At 38.7% G+C, this 22,098-nt stretch overlaps 1 protein-coding gene across 6 annotated transcripts; it reads right to left on the bottom strand.

Moving 5' to 3' along the window:
* Window positions 1-1,444: 1,444 nt before the first annotated feature.
* LOC144964365 (tubulin delta chain-like) lies at window positions 1,445-21,998 on the bottom strand. Of its 6 annotated transcripts, none has more exons than XM_078898532.1 (7): window positions 13,867-13,978; window positions 11,815-11,935; window positions 9,183-9,226; window positions 8,048-8,184; window positions 7,461-7,615; window positions 4,913-5,039; window positions 1,445-1,669 (listed from the first exon to the last, which is right to left on the bottom strand). In XM_078898532.1, the coding sequence occupies exons 3-7, from the start codon at window positions 9,219-9,221 to the stop codon at window positions 1,465-1,467; spliced, it is 663 nt and encodes a 220-aa protein (XP_078754658.1). In that variant the 5' UTR covers window positions 9,222-9,226; window positions 11,815-11,935; window positions 13,867-13,978; the 3' UTR covers window positions 1,445-1,464. The 6 variants fall into 6 exon arrangements, with proteins under 6 accessions (XP_078754658.1, XP_078754657.1, XP_078754653.1 ...); XM_078898531.1 differs by lacking the exons at window positions 11,815-11,935; window positions 13,867-13,978 and adding exons at window positions 10,502-10,570; window positions 11,186-11,256; XM_078898527.1 differs by lacking the exons at window positions 1,445-1,669; window positions 4,913-5,039; window positions 7,461-7,615 and adding an exon at window positions 21,899-21,998 and having other exon boundaries at window positions 8,093-8,184; window positions 12,797-13,978.
* Window positions 21,999-22,098: the final 100 nt, after the last annotated feature.

Here is a 22,098-nt window from a genome sequence, read left to right on the forward strand (position 1 = left end):
TTGCCACCCTTTGGATATGATGCTAGTCAATCGCAAAGTACAGTGTACCTCAGATATTGAGCTTTTTATAGCGCAATATCCACTAAACATGCTCAATATGCTTTACAAAGGCTCCCTAGCCAACAGCAACACTTAACATGTAGAACAAGATACGTATGACACCTGTTGGACAGAGACAACGCTGTTAATGGCCAGGTACTCATTTTACACCCGAGTACAGTGAGAGAATGTGAGTAAAGAGCCTTTTCCAAGGAAGGACTCAACTATACGCCGAGAGAGGCTCGAACCCAGGACCTTCCAATCCAAAAACGAGTGTCGTACCACTAGACCACATAGCCGCACAGATACAGAGACCTAGGATCCATCGAAAACTTGCATTCAACGAAATTAAAAATCCCTATTTATTTTTTCCTATTCAATCAACGTGTATCTTCTATCCTCCTACATCTGATATCTCTTTGCACATTGCTTTCTGTCTTTGTTTGGGAATAATATTTCTATGTTTTATCCTAGCCCTAGCTGGGATCCATAGCTTAGAGGGAAATGGTCAAATATATTGTCTTTTTTGAAAGATGATGTTTTTACTCCTGTAAACAGCTCTCTGTTATGAAATGTAGTAGTTTTTAGTTTTGTATAGGTAATGTTTTGTAGGCATTTCAGTATATCCCTCTTAATGGAGTCCTTTGCTTGTGCCTGATCGGATTTTTAGGCAATCTCAAGAAGGCAGATTGATAAAATTTCTCTAGTTATCTTCGCCTAATCCCCCAATTTAAACCAGTCCCCCTTGTGTTCCTTTTTCTAGGGTTTTAAAAGCAGACTTATAAATGTTGCAATCGCCGTAAAACCTCTCAAACAAATAAACTTAACACAGAAATATGAATTTTGGGAAATTTATTTGACTGGTTCTCTCCATGCAGATGATCTAAAGCACAGCCCCTGGGCGGGGTTCCTTACCTCCCTTGTTGTTGGCTTTTATTTGATTTTTATTTAAGTGAAAGTATGTTTGGTTTTATTAAATTTTTTGATTTTTTGAAAATTGGTTATTTTTGCAATTTTTAGCCATATTCGAAGATTGCGCAAATTTGATTTTTTAGCATTTTTAATACAATAATTTCTAACTTTCTAAAGCAGACTGTGAAAAAAACGGGTGATTTGTCAGTGTAGTGTAGTGTAAGGTCAAGAAATTTGAGTTGTTTGGAATTATAATCTTTGCTGTCAGCAGGATTTGAAAATTGGGTTTTTGCCCATTTGAAATGCGACCAAAAGAAGTCCAAAGTTAAAAATTGCATAACTCTTGAACTAATTGCCCTATCCTGTAGATTGCAGTATCAAAAGTCTTAGAATTATGTGTACTTTCCATAGCAGGTACAATATTTGAAAAATCGGTCTGGAGTATGTAGCTACTCTTAGACATTTATGACAAAATAAAATACTCCATTGTCCATCAGAGCTATTTACTTTTATTCAAAAATATTTCAACACCAAATAAATCGTGGTAAAGGTAAAAACAATGAAATTGCAGACTGAATCATGAAGAGATATGCTAAAATCTCTACAAACAGGGGGGTCGAGAAAGTCAATGTATGCAGACGTTAATAGGCTGGCAGTTGGCTTCCCACAGTACTTTTCGAAGACTTCCCACATACATAAAGGTCCAACTGTAATAAACCTGCATGAGAAAACATGGACATGTATTTTGTAAAAAATTCATCAGAATAGATTTCTGATGCCCTTTCCAATGGGGGGACTTGCCCTTCCAATGGGGGGACTCTGAAGGAATTCCGAATGCCAGTGCAACTCTGGAACAAACATTGAGAACTGGCTAAGTATTTTGAATGGAAGAGTGTAATACTTAATCAATTTTACTCCTTAAACAGTTGTAACTGTATCATCCCTGATTTTTAAAAAATAAATAAATTCTTAAATATATAAATTCTGTGTCATTTTTTGGTTGAAACAGAGGCTTAGCAGATTTAATTTTTATGAACTAGATGTCTGTACGTGACAATTAAATCTAATCAAGATTAGAGGAAAGCTCATTGCAATTAGTCAAGCTTCCTATCCAAAGAGTAGTGATACCAAGCTCCTAGACGCTGCGGACTGTAAAAAAGTAAAACATGTGTGTGGTGAAAGAATATGAGTAAATAGCCTTTGCCAAGGACTCAACTATGCGCCAAATGAGGCTCGAACTCGGGACATTCCGATCAAAAAGTGCGAGTGTCATAAACGGCGTCTAAACTGCACTATAAATCTGACCGTTTAGTTTCCCGCTGTTCCGAGCGCCGACGTAACCTCACCCGACAGGTAACCGGGGTCAACAGCGGTCAGCCGATATCAATTCCCAGAACGTTGATTTGACGTGCATTGGGTGATACCAATGGATGATTTCCGTACCAATTAACCTCACGATCTTCGTGACGATGCAATTCCACCCAAATGCAAAGAATTCTCGCAGACCTCCTCTTTCCATCGGTCCAATTTTTATTTCAATATCTCCAGTACTTATTCCACAAGCCGTGATTCAAATTCACCTATTTTTCTATAACATTTAAATAAAATTACTTGTAATTACCTCAGGATTCTAAAAAAACGTTGCTATCAACTTCAAATTTTTTTTGGTGTGATTCACAAGGCACAAGTTTTACTAAGAAATGAGGTAAGTTTCATTTACTCTTCAGTTTTCATTATTTTGTAACGATTATTTTTCCACGGTAGGTCAGGTAATAATGATATTACCTCTTTAGCCTTGTTCTTGAAACGTAATATTTCGCTGAGGTTTTATTGTTAATTATATTTTTATTTTTTTTATTTTTTTTCAATGATGAGTTAATTTGATTTTTAAATTGCATAATTTGAATTATCTTGCTAATGTTTAATTTTAAATGACATTGTGTGTTGGGCCTCAACTTAGCTCAACTGCTTGTTAGAATTTTCCTGCCCCCGCCCCTTTCTTTCACCAAATGGGGTGAAGTATTTGGTTTTTCTTTTTCCAAATTTTATGTACGCTGTTATGTATGCATGGATATGAGAAGTAATACAGAGTGTTTTAAAACTCATTTTATTCATTAATTCACTATATCATTGCTTACATCGCTCATAATTTATGTGTAAAAAGTACACATTATAAAGCACATTGAACACACGACTCATTAGCTTCTTTGTATTTGCTCATTGCCAATACGCTTATAATAAATAAATCAACCTTGAAACGGGTTGCACTTGCATATCGACAGAGTAGAATATAACAACAAACTCCAAAACGCAGGAGAGACTTTCAAATCTCATGCACGAGCCACTCACCCTCAGGGATGGTCCTATTGCCTCTGAATTGGACAGAATACCGCATTACAAAACAGGCTTACCACAGCAGGTCATTCATTGGCAGCCACTGCCACAAATACAAGAAAAAGTCTACACTTACAATTATCCAACAAACAAAGAATTGCACCCACGACCCACTCATCATTGATGACGCATGCAGTATTGGATTAATTTTCGACAATATAAACAAGGCCTATAGTCATGTGCACAACTTTATTTCACACACAAAATCGATCAAAGCAGACACAATCCAATATATTCAAAGTGCAATAAAACATTACACGGATACATACAGAAAATATTTTCCAAACAAAATAATCCCAAAACAACACCTCCTTGAGTACCACTGCATACCACACATCACTCAATATAAGTTTGGACTTCTTGGAGAACAAGGCACAGAGAGCTGTCACCAAACAACAGCAAAATTGGGAAAAAAAGAGCATCCGACATTATCAATGATATGAATAAAATGCGATTTGTCATCAATGCAATGCAGTTAAAGACCAGCCCCAAACTACATTGACGAGTTTGAATGCTCGTAGCGGATATATTTTTGTTGAGGAAAAATACGTTTTTTGTGAGGAGAAGTATTTACATCTTGTCTTTATAATACATAAAATACAGACAAATCCATAGCAACGTTTTTTTTTCTCTAATTTTTGAAATGTTGCACCCACTATATTTTTTGTGTAATTTGTTACCGTTCATTGATAACTTATATTGAGAAATCTAGTAATACTATGAAAAAATAAAAAACACACAGTAAAAGTAGAAAATATAAACTTTTATACCAAGTCGTGATATTTCAACTCATTCAATATGGGTGTCTAACAGACAATAAAACAAAACATTGTTAAATTGAGTGAAACGGCAATCCCCGTTAGGTAAATTCCTCTCTGTGATTGACCGCTCACCGTGACCGGGTCAGCAGGTGTCAGGAACGGGATACCGTCTCAACTAAACTGTTGTCGTTGTGTACGCTGTGTCATAACACAAGAGCATATAGTAGCACAGATACAACAAGTACATCCCATTTCGTTCACATTACAGGATCATTTCCTTTGTGACAACGGTTAAAGCTGCAGTTAAAAGCAGATTAAAGATAAGAGAAATCAAGATTTGAAAGATATTCAGACTCTGTCAAAGAGCAGAGAATAGAAAAAGGGAGTTTGACTGAACCCGTACCATTCAGTGAAACCTAAAATCATAATATGTTACAGTGAATGACATAATCAGTTGGATGGTGAAAAGGTTTGAACTGAGATATGCCAAGTTTAGTTAGAAGGTCAATTTTGATCAAAAAATTTGTACATCTTCGGGAAATATCAAAGCTTAATTTCAGTTCTAAATATTTTTTACAGCTAGTCAAGTTGAAAAGTATGAAATTTGAGGAAAAGTTGCTGGATACTTTTCTCATACATCTGACCATAACTTCATGAAAAATCACCCGATTTACATCAAATAAAGATTAAAATGCTCTGGTGAGCATATTCTTTCAGAAAAGGAAAAAAAAATATTTAAAAATGCAAATCCGAAATATTCACCTTCCGACTGATTATGTCATGCACTGACACATTTATATATATACCTGCATTCATCCAGTGCATCATGATGTTGTATAAGTTGAGCTAACCACTGCCTCATCATAGTCAGCTCTGTTTCAATGCAGCTCTGTGTCTCTTTCAGGTGGCTTTGGGCACAATTCCAGTCAATGGCTGAAAACATTGATGAATAAAACACATCCGTAAGGATATATAATCCATATTATCAATAGTTAAGAATAGCTAGTCTAGGAGGCAAAATAATTCAGAAATGTGTATTTTTATCTTTTAACCTGTCATAATTTTTTTTTTTTCATGATATAGAGTGGTTGAAAAGACAGTAAAGATGGACTGCCATAGAATACAGCCCCTCCCTCTCAACTCCCCACCATCACAACCAATAGAGTATTGTACAGAAATAATAATAAAAATAATAATAATAATAATTGAGCTTTTATATAGCGCAATATTCACTAAACACGTTCAAAGTGCTTTACAAAGGGTCCCTGACCAATAGCAACACGTAACATGTAGAACGAGACATGACGCCTTTAGGCAATGTTACAATTTTTTTTCTGACAGAGACAATGCTGTTAACTGCCAGGTACCCATTTTACACCTGATTAATGTGAGAGAATGTGAGTAAAGAGCCTTTTCCAAGGACTCAACTATGTACTGAGCAAGGCTCGAACCCAGGACCTTCCGTTCTGAAAGCGAGTGTCATACGACAAGACCACATAACCGCACATTCTCCTGAGAGGATATCAGTTTTCCGACCAACAACTTAGGAGAAATTCAAGCAGGAAACTAGAATAAATCTCAAATAGTAAAACACCAATGAAAAGGTGACAATTGAAAGGCTTCCTATACAATTTATACCCCTAACAAAGGGCTTGTACCCGAAATGTCATACGACAAGACCACATAACCGCACATTCTCCTGAGAGGATATCAGTTTTCCTACCAACAACTTAGGAGAAATTCAAGCAGGAAACTAGAATAAATCTCAAATAGCAAAACACCAATGAAAAGGTGACAATTGAAAGGCTTCCTATACAATTTATACTCCAATTTATTCTATTTGTATTCCACGCTTCTTTGTTTATTGTTGTGCTAACGAAGGGCTTGTACCCGAAATGGCCATTGTCTGTGTCGTTCCCATCCAAAGCCTTTCCATTAGTATTTTCTTCACTACCCCAGGGTTCAGGCAGCCCCCACCGCTTCCTGATAGTAATACAGTACACCTTAGATTCTAGCAGGTTGAATTCCAGCAAGCTCTGTAATACAGCACGCTGGAGTTGGGTTACTGAATTTTATCTATATGATAAGTCATTACATCCCATGATTGGATTTCATCACACTAAGAGATAAATAATAACGTGAAATTGATTGTAAGCTCCAATTTAATTACAAAAACAGATCAAATGAACGTTTCGGGTTTCCCCTTTATCAACAAAACAGAATGAATGAAACACCACAGATGAATGAAATAATGTGGTAGTGGCGTAGTTAAGATGAATAAACAAAACATTCAATGAATTCATTATTTCATTCATTCTGTTTTGTTTATAAAGGGGAAACCCGAAACGTTCATTTGATCTGTTTTTGTAATTAAATTGAAGCTTCCAATCAATTTCACATTATTATTTATTTCTTCGAGCTTCGAGCAGCAACATTTACATCACACTAAAAGATGAAGTGAGTAGGAAAGTGCAAGAAGACAATAGAGAATAAAAATTTCTTGGCGGTGATGGGGGTTTGAACCCGTGACCTTACTGGTACGACAACTCTGCCTGGCCGGGGACAGCGTGACTCTACCGTATGAGTATGAGCTATCCACGATGAGAAATTTTTATTCTCTATTGTCTTCTGGCACTTTCCTACTCACTTCATCTCTCGTTGTTATCAAGATAATTGCCTGCTCCACTCACTTTTCTGAATTTCACGTTTTTTGGTTTCTGCCGATAATCGAGAACATGCTGTAATCCAGCAAAAACCCAAGCATAATGTGATAATGTCGCAATCTTCAGCCCACAGCACACTTAATGTCATTGATCATCTCGGTGCAAAAACTTTTGATTTGAATGTAGAATGATGTCTATTCCAGTATTAATTTGGATTCTTCATCGAGTACTGACCTCAAAAGGCCTTTCATCATCATCACCATCACCATCATCATCATCACCATCATCATCATCACCATCATCATCATCATTCTGAACTAGTCCCAGTTGCTGGATGATTGGACCACAGTTTCATTTTTTTCTTCTGTTTTCCTCAAACCTCCAAACAGAGCTTTAAGTGTTTCACCATGCTATTAACTCACTCAACCCTAACGCCGATTATATCCGTAGTTTACCCGGGTTACTTTTACCCCATGCCTACTTATTACATTCATTTTCTGAAACAAATTATAGACGAAATATCAAAGCTAATGTTTTTAGCTTTCACATGTTAATGGTAGTTGATTAAAACTGTACATGTACATGCTCATTTTTAAATACATTTTTTCCAATTATGAAAAGTAGCAAAAATCTCTAGGATTGAGTGAGTTAATATTCATTATAAATTATATGGAATTTCATCCATACATACATGCAGGACTGCGACATAAAAAATCCAGGACCCTTCTGGCATCTCCTAAGGAAGGGAGGAGCCTCACATCAAAGTGTTCTATGGTCCTATTGGCACAAAGATGGTAGGTCTCATTCAATTGACAGTGGAATAAGCCAGATGCTCTTTTTCTATCACTAGAGCAGAAATTAAAGGTGAAAAGGAGGGGAAGGGGGATTTTGGCAGAAGTAATGTTCCATATAACTTTGATTAAAATGAATACAGCAGCCACAAGAGAAAAAAAAAAAAGTAAAGAAAGAAGATATGCCTGTTTCGAAACTTATATTCTTTCTTTCATTTTATTTGTCAATACTTTTTACAATTAACATAGCTTCAGATTATATTATATAACATGTCCACAGAGAGTATGATAATTTTAACTTTTGGTGTTGATCAATTTTGAATTTTTATGTGTCAATATCATCCTCCTCCTCCTCATCATCATCATCACCAACATGCCAACCTCTCTGATTCTATATCAATCTAGAGGAGAGTTCTCTTAATATTGTTCTTTTAAAATATTATCATAATCATTATCACCATCCTCAACACCATCGACTGTAGCTCACCTGCATAACCCAGGAGTATAGGTGTGGATCATGTAAGCCATCAGATGAAAACTGGGTCCCGTCACCACGCACTTGAAGTCCTTGCTGATTAATGTGTACAATGAAGCCTCGAGTGATAGGGCTGGACAGTTATATTCCTAAAATAAAAAAATTAAAAAGATGAATAAACAGAACTCAAATAGAACCAATACAGGAAAAAAAAAGAAAAAGAATAAGAATCCTTCACCAAAAATAACAAAAAGCTCCTATTACATAACCAAAGTCCCATGTTGGAGAGTTTTTGCCAAGATGAGGGTCATTTAAATCGATTGATATTTGAAGGACGAGTTTTCTGGCCAATTTTTTGCATATATGTATCTTTCCAGAGTACGGCAATTAACTGGTTGATTCTCCAGACAGTCATTTATAGCCACACCGTGTGAAAACATGAGAAATAAAGGTTTCACAATACAATCAAATCAAAATTAGAACAACAAAAAATTAACAACTTAAGTTTGCATGAGTCCACCTATCTGAAGATTGATCCTTTAAGCCCTAAACATGCGTGTAATTCAAGATAAAGTGCAGGACATTAGATGTAAATTATGTAATTATATACACATGAGTAAAGGGCCAGTACTCGATTTGATGGAGACACTACCTGCATTATACATAAAAAATAACAGAGATAACATCAAAATAAATGACATTCCATAACATACAAAATTAGAAGAAAAAAACCCCCCAAGACATCAAAACAATAGTAACAAAAAAAATTCACACACAAATATATTATAACATAACAGGACTTCTGGTAGAGTTTCGCAGAGTGGCAGATGCATAGAAGAAAGGTAGGCATTTAATTTTGTTATTCTTGTTTTCTTTATGTGAAAAAATTATAACACAACAATGAGAAGAAAATAAAAATAAGTCACACTAGTCAACAAAACTTATAATATATTGCCTTACAGGTGAATGTCTTGTCCTACATGTAAAGAGTTGCTGTTGAATTGTTACTTCCCTTGTAAAGTGCTTTGAGCACATTTAGTGGATATGGCGTTGTATATAAATGCTCATTGTTTTTTTTCTACATTTGTAGTAGTAATTAAACATTTAAAATAAATTTTAAATAATTAAAACGAACTCATTCGATTACCTTGAAGGATGCCCTGGCAGTTTGGTGTCCCAAAGCCATGAAAGCTGGAAAAAGAGAAAAGATACAAAGCTGTTCGAAGCTGTGGACTGTAAAAAGTAATAAACCAAAATGAATATAACAGCTTAAAAAAAGAACAAAATACAGAACATGGAACATTTCGGGATCCTACCCTTCTTCAGCCAACAAAAAAACCCACAAAATATATTTATGCTTTCATTGTTTTTTTTTTGTGTTGGCTGAAGAAGGGTTTTGATCCAAAAACGTTCCATGTTTGGTATTTTGTTCTTTTTTTTTTTAAAGCTTTTATATTCATTTTTGCTTGATACTTTTAAAATAGATAAATGGATGATTCCCAACATGTAGCCTTGATGGTTGTTGTAGTAAAGGTGATGTTGATGCCGATGATGATGGTGATGGTTTTGACGTGAATGGCGAGTTGGAAGTGATGACGACCTAGTGCTGGTGGCAGTGGCATGGGTGCCAGCAGGAAGAAGTGCTGAAACCTGAAACTAAAAAATCTCGACACTTTGCCAAACCTGAAAATGTTCCTACTGAAAATGCGGCCTAAACTTTACTCTTATTTCATCACCGTTTTTATACCATTATGAAATGATTACACAGCAAACATATTGACACAATGAGGAAATTAATTTATTTTAAAACCAACTTATAATATACTGAAAAGGTGGCTGACTCACGTTTTCTAATTTTTTCCAATGCTATTAGGTTATTTTACTCAAAGTACTGAAACCGGAGGTATTTGACTTCGAGATATTGCGAAACCGAAATTCCGGCATGAACCGGAAAACTGGCACCCATGGGTAGTGGTAGTGTGGTGATGATAATGATGATGGTGGTGGTGATATGTCTAGTGAAGATGTCCTGGTGTTGTAATAGTAAATAACAGTAGTAGTGGTAGTAATAGTAGTTGTGCAGTGATGTAGTTTTGTGGTATGACACTGGCTTTCGGATTAGAAGGTCTTGGGATCAAGCCTCGCTCGGCGCATATTTGCTCATTGGCAAAGGCTCTTAACAGCATTCTGGCATTGTAAGAAGAAGAGAGAGAGAGAGAGATGATAGAGATGAGAAGAAGAGATGTGAGGAGAAAAGAAGAGAGAGAGAGAGAGAGAGAGAGAGAGAGAGAGAGAGAGAGAGAGAGAGAGAGAGAGAGAGAGAGAGAGAGAGAGAGAGAGAGAGAGAGAGAGAGAGAAAGAGTGCATGAGAAGAGAGAAAACTTTTTTGCATTTTGATAAAGATCGCATTGACCAGCATTGACAGAGCAACTTAAGTGGAATTGTGGAAATGTCATGAATTCACACCTGTAATACAAGACACTGCACCGAAGGAATGGACAATGTTGAAGACTTTCATTGTTGATAATTGTATATCTGGCAGAAGGAAAGATATTTGTTTCTTTTGACACACTGTGTCACATGACAGGAGAAGCCAAATTCAACTGTATGAAAACTGACATGTGGTTTTAAGAAAAACAATGTTACACGGTTGGAGTCAATGATCAATCTACGTCGTGAGGGATCGTGAAAGTGACAATTAACAATAATAATAATAATAATAATAATAACAATAAATAATAATAATAATAAAATAATATAATAATAATAAAATAATAATAAACAATAATAATAATAAATATAATAAATAATAATAATAATAATAATAATAATAATAATAATAATAATAATAATAATAATTTTAAAAAAATAACATAATAAATATAATAATAATAATAATAATAATAATAATAATAATAATAATAATAATAATAATAACTATAAATAGGGGATACGGTTTGACAATCCTTTACTTTCAAATAGAATCAGAAGTATAAATATATCATTTTATCATTAAATCAAAAAAATAAAAAAGAAAAGTAACGCCCACTCCTCCTGATTTAAAACATAATTGATCTTTTAAATAAAAAAAATAAAGGAAATAAAACAATCAAAAGTCACCAAATTTATTTAAAAAATAAATATTATTACATTAATTTTTCTTTTCTTTTTTATTATCAAACCCTATGAATTCAATATGTAACAAAAATAAACAGCACTTCTGCAACATATGAAATAATTGGTTTATATTTAATTCCAAAATCCATTCAAGGTAAGAATTGCACACTGTAAAGAAATCAGTTTACATGAGGCACAATAATGAACCTTACACGATTTCCCTCTCTTCTGTACACAAAACATCTTCATTATTCACTGTAACAGCTGTTGTGTCACTATTAATAGTTAATGCCAGGGCTTGTTGACTAAAAAAAAAAGGTGATTGTTTTTGACAGATGCTGGGAATGACAGCACAACTTTCACCCATCAAGACAAACTGTTACTTCCCTCCATCCTCGTCCTTATGGTAGTTCAAAGCAATATACCCCCCCCCCCCCCCCCCCCACCACACAAACAAACATATCTCCCCCCCCCCCCTACCACCATCAATTAATTGAAAGAGTGCAGAATGCAAATGTAAATGCACATATTTCTGATAAGTATGATGATCATTATGAAAATTACAATGATTATGGTAAAGATGATGATATTGATGAATATGATAATGATGTTGAGATTATGAAGATGATGATGATCATGACAGCAATAGCAATGACAAAAACCTTTTATTCTTGGGGAATAACAAAACGTGGAATCCTCTTTTTACAAGCTTTCGCTGGCAGTTGCATCTTTATAGTTTTCTATAACACTTTTGAGTGTCTCCATACTTTCTTCAAACATTTCCTGAAAACAAAAAAAATAAAAATCTGTTAAAATGACTGTTGTTTAACAATTTGAATGCAGTAATGCAGTCATAATTCATCTTGATACGGGTGCCAACAATTATGTAAAACTGAGATTACCTAAACACGCCTCGTGAAAAGCCTATCTCATCATATTTTTAGATTTTCTTTATCCATTTGTCTACAAAGTCTTCATGCTTTGGGAATCAACAAAATAATAATAAAAAAAAAAGATCTGTGTAACTGAACAAAAAACAAAAAACAAAATTGTTTAAATGCTCACATTCACATTCATTGCATTCCATTGGCTAGATGCAGCTCTGTGGTCTTGTGGTATGCCACTTGCCTTTGGATGATGCTACCGGGCGGGTTCGCGACGGTGCACGAATGCGGACCGGACTTTGCTGATTGGGTCGATCGTCATAACATAATAGTGTGAACCATAAGAAGCTGCTGCCTTTGGATCGGAAAGTCCTGGCCTTGAGTCCTTGGAAAAGGCTCTTTACTCACATTCTCTTGACATACCCAAGTGTAAAAATGAGTACCTGGCCATTAACAGCTTAGTCTTGGTCGGAAAAATTGTAATTTTACCTAACAGGCATCATGTCTCATCCTACATGTTAAGGGTTGCTGTTGGCTAGGGACCCCTTGTAATACACTTTGAGCACACTTAGTGGCTACTGCGCTGTATAAAAGCTCAAGATGTTTTTAGATGAGCGTTTAAAATTTTTAAAAATTTCTTTTTACAATCAAAATGGTAACAGATCAACAATTACCAAGTAAAGCTGGTCTCTTTAAAAGCTACTTAAGTATCTAATCCACACAAGAAAAGAAAAGAACAAAAACAAAACTAAATACTCACATCAGTCATACCGTAACGACGATACCAATGCAAATAAGCTCCAGAGGTCAACTTGATCCCTGCTCTAGATGATATCGTAGAAAATGGGTCAAGGACACTAGAATCATTGACAGCAAGTGTCAAACTAGAGTGGCCTTTTCCTCCGATAGAATTCATCTTGGCAGTCCAACAGTCGATTGGATAGGGATTCCAGTCCACTGTTCCCAAAGATCTTTTGATTTTCTTGTCAATACCCCTCTTCATACAAGGCAAAAAAGTATTAGAACTGTCACCTCTAGCAATGACTGTAGCCCCGAGAGATCTTGTATTCTTTCCATTTGACAAAAACTTTGGTTGCCGTTGAAGTGTCTTGCTTACTAGGTCATCCCAAGACAGCTTTGCAGATTTATGTTGGTAAAGGCTGATAAACTTATTGCTTGGCATGGGAGTTAAAGTTCTCACTATTTCCCATGGTTCTTGGTTTATGCTGACTCCTTTAGATGTGGAAAGGGTATCAGTGGGGAGGAAAATACCGCTGAGCTGATCAGCTGCCAGTTGATTCATATCACTAAACGAGATTCTTTTCAAAGCATCACTGCTTACGGTTTTCATTAAATGGGAAGAGAGCCTATCATTCTGAAGGAGTACGACGGAATCTGTGAAACTATGCAGACAATGAAGAGCAAGTAATGAATTGTAGCTTTGAAGAGGACTTTCTCCGCTTTCATACGGTAAAACTGAACAAGACAAAATTTGTTTGCAAGGATATTCATTTCTCAGGGTTTCGATAATGCGACAGCCAAGCCCTGATCCAGTACCTCCACTTAAACTATGAAGCACAATCGCACCTGAATAACTATCACACCTCTCGATCTCTTTCCTGCTGGATTCAATTACATTCTCTAGCACATGATCATCACCACTTGATTTTAAACCATGATATCCCAATGCGAAATTAGTTCCTCTGCCCCTCTTACCAACAATAACATTTCTATCACGAATTTTGAATTTTTTGGGCAAAGACTGGATAACTTTTGGCTCACTGTCAATGTGAAGACTACGATGGTAATGGTCTAGTGAGGTATACACACCCGGATGAGTGCTGGCCTCAGACTTGAGAAAATTATTCCACAAAGGCAAACTGAGTTGATTCCCACACTGGCCGACATGAATAAAGATAGAAGACATCTTCAAACTTGAAATCTGAAAAGTAAATAAATTACAACCAAAATCATCAATAAAGCAAAAATATGTTGAATTTTTTTCCCTTCTTGACAGTATTAATAAACTTTCAATGATTCAATGTGTGGCTATGTGGTCTTGTGGTATGACACTCGCTTTCAGATCGGAAGGTCCTGGGTTCGAGCCTCGCTCGGCGAATAGTTGATTAATCCTTGGAGAAGGCTCTTTACTCAGATTCTCTCATCGTACTCGGGTGTAAAACGAGTACCTGGCTGTTAACAGCATTGTCTCTGTCCGAAAAAAATTGTAATATCACCTAACAGGCGTCCTGTCCCATCCTAAATGTTAACTGTTACTGTAGGTCAAGTGCTTGGAGCATATTTAGTGGATATTGAGCTACATAAAAGCTAAATTTAATTTAATTTAAAAGAAGAAAAAGAATAAAAAGGGGCAAGGGGTCCCAAGCCAACAGTAACACTGAACATGCAGGACGAGATGTGGCCAGTTAGGAGCAATCACATTTTTTCTCTCAACAGTCTACATTGTTACTTTTACCAGCCAGGTATTCCTTTTACACCAGAGTAAGGTGAGAGAATGGAAAATATCTTAACTGTAAAAAATATTACACATTGAAATAGTGAGTATAATATAATGGACTCCCGATTATTTCAATTTTGAATCCATTGAATACTTATGTATCATATATATATATGCATGCATTTAGTTTTAGATAATGTATATTGTTTAATAAATATTTATGAAATCATATTATATAACCTCTATGGCATTTGATGTATAATCACGGGTCTTCCCTGAGTGGCGCATTTATGTGGAAGTGCTTCCTTTTATTTTGTGGTGGTCTGGCCTTGTATTATTTTGGCGTAATTCTTTCTTTGTGTGTCTGTGGGTGGGGGGGGGGGGGGTAAGTATCGGCTTATGGCATGGTTCTAGTTCTACGAAGGCTACAGACTGATTCAGTTTATCTCAAAGTACAAAGCACAAAAAATAATACATTTTGATGCTATTGTAGTAACTACCGTGATTGCCAGAACTCGGTATTCTGGCTGTAGGACTCCATGGCTAGGATGGGTCCAGATGGCCGGTGAATCACGGAATTACTGAGTTAAAAATATATATTAAATAGATAAAGTTATAGTTAGTATAAAAATATGGCTTCCCCTGAATCTAGTTAGTCGTAATGGTAAATAAGTATGGTCGCGACAGATATGGTATGGTAGATAGTTTAGTGTAGAGCTTGAAGTGTGCAGTAGGTAGTCTGTAAGTAAGTGTGAAGTTAAGTCTCGTAGGTAAGTCCTAGGTAAGTGTGAAGTGTCTGTCGTAGGTAAGTCTGAAGAAGTGTCTCTGTCGGTAAGTGTGTGAATCGAGAGGTCCACTCGGCTTTATATGAGCCGGGTCAGCTCGGGACGAGGCAGAGCGGAAGTAGGAATGACCATTGCCAAGGTCACTAGCCGAACGATTGTTTACGGCTAGAGATCCCTACACTGCTCCCCCCTCAAAAAGGGCAGGGTGGCTGGATGTGGGGTACTCACCTGCACCTTTCTGGAGCTCTCGGTATTACAGTGAACTAAAGGAGAGGAGCCCTTACCTAGGGCGTAGCAACAAAAAAAAAGGGGGGTAAAATAAAATGAAGGCCCTTTCCTAGGGCCGAACAAAACATAAAGAAGGCCCTTACCTAGGGCTGAAATAAAAGGAAAGCCCTTTCCTGGGGCAGGGGCAAAAAAATAAATCTATTTACACGGTTGCTCGCCCTAGCATCTAGCTGTCTAAGACAGAGCTGTGGAGGGACAGCTCCATCGAGGGCTCCCTCTCCTTCATTCTTTTATTCTCCTCCCGGAGACGGGTGACCTCAGCCGCCTCGGTCCGGAGGGAGGCCAGCTCCTGCCTGGCCCTCTTAAGCTGATTCCGCAGGCTGCGGAAGTCCCCCCGGCGGCGGCGAGATCTGTCTCGGCGGTCAGCTTGCTCTTGGTCCTCCCTCCTATGCCTGCTGGGAGGCCGATCGCGGCTCTGTCGGGCCGGGGTACTAGTTCTGTGGGCCCGACGGGGCGAGCGGGACCGTCTCCTACGGTCACGGGGCCTCCGTTCCTGGTTAGAGTTAGAGGCCACGGTCCGGGATCTATTCCCAAGTCTCGAGGTGATTGGAGGAGTCCTCGAGCGTCTAGTGGAATTTCTCCAGGGTTGCCTGCGATTCCGAATCGCGTGCTCCGGGTAATAAACCGCCTGTCCCTTCTTGAAGGAATGGACGTGGGCTTTGATGTCGTAGTCCCTCTTCGTCCTCTTGAGCTCAGTTCGGAGGGTGGTTCTCGCAGTCTCGTGGGCTATCTCTAACCCCTGCTGTAGAGAGTTGACATAATCTTCAGGAGACTGTGGGTTTGTACGTTTCCCTGGTATAACCAATTCCACCGGTGTGCTCAATTCCTTCCTAACATCAATTTGTTAAAGGCGTAGGTATGACAAGGAGGTTTCGTGGGCCTTCGTCTCTTCTGTATAAGGCTCCATCGATCAGGAAGAACAGGTTGCGGTGCACCCAGTAGAACTTTTCTTCCTGGCCGGACAACATCAAGTCCGACATTTCTGGGTCTGCTCCTAATTTCAGCCATAATAGCAGGTGGGTCATGTGATGATCATCCGACTGCAGCTTCCTGACATCCTCCATGTCAATGTCGTCAAGGCCAACTTGTGTCGAGTTGTCTTGTCTTACGACTTGTATTTTGTGTCCACCCTCATTGTAATATACAACCCATTGACAATTGTGTCAGGGGACCTGAGGGGGACAGCACAGCTCACGCCTGACGTCATCCGGGTAGAGTTGTTCGATCCTCTGATCTGTCGCACTTTGCGTCCACCCTCGTTTATGATATTCGACCCAGTGACAATTGTGTCAGGGGACCCGAGGGGGATAGTGCAGTTCCTTCCTGACGTCATTCGGGCAGTGTCGTCCAATCTTCTGAGCTGTGTCCTACATCCGCCCTCGTTTATAATATCCAACCCAGTGACAATTGTGTCAGGGGACCCGAGGGGGACGACGACGTCTACTTCTGATTCAAAGGTTCCCCATCTCTCCTGTGTTCGGGTGCAATATGCGCATCCGCCACAAGGCAATTCTGATAACGCCTTGTGAGGACGGTAGTGTTGTCAAGTGTCCGTCGTGGGAGGTCAAGATAAGGCATCAGCATTCATGTGCAGTGAACCAGAGCGGTGAACTATCCTCATGTTGTATTGACTGAGTTCTTCGATCCATCGGGCCAGTTGACCCTCAATCCTCTTGAAGTTCATGAGCCAAGTAAGGCAGCGATGATCCGTTCGTACAGTGAATTCGCTGCCTAAGAGGTAGTGACGGAAGTGATTGGTAAAGCGCATAATTGCAAGTAGCTCCTTCCTGGTAGTGCAATCGCGCCGCTGAAGGGGTGTCAGGGTGAAGCTCCCATATGCAATCACCTTCTCTTCCTCTTCTTGGATCTGAATCAACTCGGCTCCGATGGCGCAATCTGAAGCATCAGTATCGAGGATGAAGTGGCCTGTCATAGTGGGAATGGCCAAGACCGTGGGGAAGTAAGGCGTAGCTTGATCTCCTCAAAGGCTGCCTGCTGCTCATCACCCCAGATGAAAATTTTCTTTCTCAGAAGTCGTGCGAGGGGTTCTGATATTCCGGCAAAATCCTTTACGAAGAAGCGGTGGTAATTAACTAAGCCCAAAAACTTCTCCATTCCCTTAATGACGTAGGTGCTGGCCGATTCCTTACAGTGGCAATTGATTCCTCTGTCATAGACAACTGGTTTCTTCCTACCTTCCTACCAAGAAGTTTAGTTTCTTTCCTGAAGAGCTCACATTTCCTGGGTTTGAGCTTCAGCCGGAAGGCACGAAGTCTGGTGAACACTTCCCTCAAGTTGTTGAAGTGGTCCTGGAAGGACTTCCCCAGTACACAGATGTCGTCCAAGTAGGCCAAGACAGAGTTCCAGTGTAAGTCCTTCAAGACGAGGTCCATTACTCTGCTGTAGGTGCTATAGAATTGCAGAGTCCAAATGGCAGCTTGTTGAATTCAAATAGGCCCCTCCTCGTCCTGAATGCAGTCTAGATGGTGGGGCTTCTTTACATTTCTGCACTCTGGTGGTGGGTTCGAATCCCCACTGTCTCCTAGTGCCAAGGCTTCCTTATTTCTTATATCAGCAGTGGTCGTCGGTATCGAAAGGGTCCTTGGGTTCTGGAGCATCAGTGAAGGTATCTTCCATTTTGGGCACCATGAGTGTAAATTAATAATTATTGGCTTCCTGAGGCTGCATAAACTTAATGATGTTCTTGGAACTACAGAAGTCTTTCTTGGTCATCTATACTCTCCTGATAGGGCAGGACGAACTGTCTGGCAGTCTGCCCAGAGACAATAATCCATGGGCTGCTCAAAAGAGCAGTAGTCCATTAGAATTTATTCACCATGATGATATTCACTGGCACGATTATCCTAATCTTCTGAGAATAGACTATGGGAAACAGTGTCAGTAACAAAGAAGCAAATTATAGTGTAACCTCAAGGAACTATTACGCCATGCAAGCAATCAATGCAAGCTAAAAGCACAAAACAAAATCGAGCGGGCTTAAAGCCAAGTAATAAAACTAGCACAAGCATGAAGCCAAAACAATATAATTAGGCCAAGCTCATGCCAAAGCAAGCAAATGTAAAAATATAATATATGAAGCATTTGTATATAATAGAGTAAAGATCACAGAGTAATCTAATGATAACAACAATCTACACATCTTCACAACAAAGCAATTGCTCCAGGTCGCAGTCATGGCCATGTCGTGCACCAACACTTCACTGACCCATGGTGCGCGACCTGAGCATGAACATCACAATATGTATCATGTGATTCACTGAGAATTAGGTCCTCCAACTCGAACCTTGGTCGCAACAGATAATGCACCAACATCTCTCTGCGCTGGCCACCAAGCTCGAGTGACCATCAAACTCAGTGAATCCAAACTATCATCAGATGGTTGCTTCCGAGTGGTCATCTCCACAGCTGCAGCCATGGTCAGGACATGCTCCGACATGTCACTGCACCATGCTGCCCAATCACAGTGGCCACTCGAAAGCAAACCTAGGGAACTAACACTATCTATTGGCTGGTCTGTCACTCGAGGCCACAGCATGGTCAGGTCATGCTACAACATCTCGCTGCACCATGCTCTCTGACCTGAGTGACCTCCAACCAATAAAACCACAAGCAATGATCAATAATAACATGGGGTTGTTTATTGTAGGATAGTCGCTCCCTAGGCCGCAGCCATGGTCGGATCATGCTCCGACATCTCACCGCACCATGCTGCCCGGCCCGAACGACCATCAAACAAATCAAAATGAAGAAAATTAATGCACAAGTAATTATGTATGGTCTATTGAAAGATCGGCCACTCCTCAAGGCCGCAGCCATGGTCGGATCATGCTCCAACATCTCACCGCACCATGCTGCCTGGCCCGAGTGACCATCAAACAATAAATCAAAATTTAAATGCTCAAAGAACTATTAAATCAAAATCCATGACAAGCAACATACAAATAATCATGTGTAGTCTATTAAAAGATAGGCCACTCCTCAAGGCTGCAGCCATGGTCGGATCATGCTCCAACATCTCACCGCACCATGCTGCCTGGCCCGAGTAGCCATCAAACAATAAATCAGAATTATACAAATACTAAATAAAAAATTAGGTATGGTCTATTGAAAGATAGGCCACTCCTCAAGGCCACAGCCATGGTCGGATCATGCTCCAACATCTCACCGCACCATGCTGCCTGGCCCGAGTGACCATCAAACAATAAATCAAAATTATACAAATACTAAATAAAAAAAATTAGGTATGGTCTATTGAAAGATAGGCCACTCCTCAAGGCCGCAGCCATGGTCGGATCATGCTCCAACATCTCACCGCACCATGCTGCTTGGCCCGAGTGACCATCAAACAATATATCAAATTTATACAAATACTAAATAAATCAAAATTATACAAATACTAAATAAAAAAATTAGGTATGGTCTATTGAAAGATAGGCCACTCCTCAAGGCTGCAGCCATGGTCGGATCATGCTCCAACATCTCACCGCACCATGCTGCCTGGCCCGAGTGACCATCAAACAATAAATCAAAATTATACAAATACTAAATAAAAAATAAGGTATGGTCTATTGAAAGATAGGCCACTCCCCAAGGCCGCAGCCATGGTCGGATCATGCTCCAACATCTCACCGCACCATGCTGCCTGGCCCGAGTAGCCATCAAACAATAAATCAAAATTATACTAAATATAAAAATAGGTACGGTCTGGTAAAAGATAGACCACTCCCCAAGGCCGCGGCCATGGTCGGATCATGCTCCAACATCTCACCGCACCATGCTGCCGGGCCCGAGTGATCATCAAACAACAAATCAAGAAAAAAAAAACAGACTTTAAAAAATATAAAAATGAACTTCACAAATCACCAAGGTTTCCTCTCAGAAGAGGAAGGTGTGTGAAAGAAAAAGAAGAACTGAAGATATATAATAAAATCAATAGAAAGAGTAACCACAATCACAATGTAGCACTGGACAAGCAAAATCAATTCAAGGACAGATCAGATCACAAGAATTCAACTAATCACAGTCATAAGCAGTAAACAAAGTCAAGTCAAGGACAAAGCAAATCACAAGAATTCGCAACAAATTACCAAAGATATAAACTAATCACTAATCACAGTCATAGGCAATAACAAAACAACAAAAAATATTTCCAGCAAAAGGAATAAAAAAGAAATCAAATGTAAAAAAAAATCATGAAACATGACACCGTCCACAAGGTCACCAGACAGGTGTGACCTTGGAGTCAAGGACAAGGACGACCTTGACACGATCAAACAAAATTCACGAACTGAAATTACCCACAACTGAAAGAAAAGGGAAGGGGGCGTGGTCATACCTATTACCAATATCACAGCACAGAATTCATTCAAGATTGAATATAAGAATTATAGTAGAAAATACATGATGAAAAACAACAAAGTATTCACACGGTAAAAATCAACGGAATTCGAAATCCCATTCAACGAAATACGACGGTAGGAAATAATAAAATGGATAATGTAAAAAGTAGAAAAAAGTATCCTGCTCGTGACGCCATTGTAGTAACTACCGTGATTGCCAGAACTCGGTATTCTGGCTGTAGGACTCCATGGCTAGGATGGGTCCAGATGGCCGGTGAATCACGGAATTACTGAGTTAAAAATATATATTAAATAGATAAAGTTATAGTTAGTATAAAAATATGGCTTACCCTGAATCTAGTTAGTCGTAATGGTAAATAAGTATGGTCGCGACAGATATGGTATGGTAGATAGTTTAGTGTAGAGCTTGAAGTGTGCAGTAGGTAGTCTGTAAGTAAGTGTGAAGTTAAGTCTCGTAGGTAAGTCCTAGGTAAGTGTGAAGTGTCTGTCGTAGGTAAGTCTGAAGAAGTGTCTCTGTCGGTAAGTGTGTGAATCGAGAGGTCCACTCGGCTTTATATGAGCCGGGTCAGCTCGGGACGAGGCAGAGCGGAAGTAGGAATGACCATTGCCAAGGTCACTAGCCGAACGATTGTTTACGGCTAGAGATCCCTACACTATGTTTATAGAACTAAAACCAAAACAGTTTTCCCTCCACTTATACTAATGCCAATGTATTATAAACTATAATGAGTGGTAAGAGGCGGCAAAGTCAAGGCCAATGATGGTCAGGTAGCAGGCTAGCCAGTTTCCTCAGTCCATTTTTTTTGTCAAGAGAAATCTATGAATTTGCATTTAATCATTTAATTATCCTGTTCGTAGTTGAGTACCTCACCTTTAAAGCAACATAAGAGACGAAAGAAGAGGTGGTGTAAATATAAATAAAATCTAAAATGTAATGTAATGATCTTTACCTACGTAAACTGTTCTGAAGTTTTGCTTAACTACGAAAGAATGTTTTCCTGGCCTGGAAATATACAATTTTTGTTATTTTGTTGCCAAACACTAAAATCATTGTTCCCAGATTTGGTTGGGAATTGTCTTTTGCTGTAGATCCTTAAAATCTTCTTTGAATAAAATGTTTCTGTGCATTTATACTTAAACGTCTAACCAA

This window comes from Berghia stephanieae, chromosome 2, assembly GCF_034508935.2.
Source record: "Berghia stephanieae isolate SIO BIC M18660-M18661 chromosome 2, UCSD_Bste_1.3, whole genome shotgun sequence".
In the NCBI taxonomy this organism is placed as follows: domain Eukaryota; kingdom Metazoa; phylum Mollusca; class Gastropoda; order Nudibranchia; family Aeolidiidae; genus Berghia; species Berghia stephanieae.

Bases quoted from the DNA above. Each gene is read 5' to 3' on its own strand.
- LOC144964365 (XM_078898527.1), bottom strand. From the start codon at position 13,963: ATGTCTTCTATCTTTATTCATGTCGGCCAGTGTGGGAATCAACTCAGT. The intron at 11,936-12,796 runs GTGAGTATTTAG...TTTTGTTTTCAG, and splicing joins GTCGTTACGGTATGACTGAT to GAAATGTTTGAAGAAAGTAT.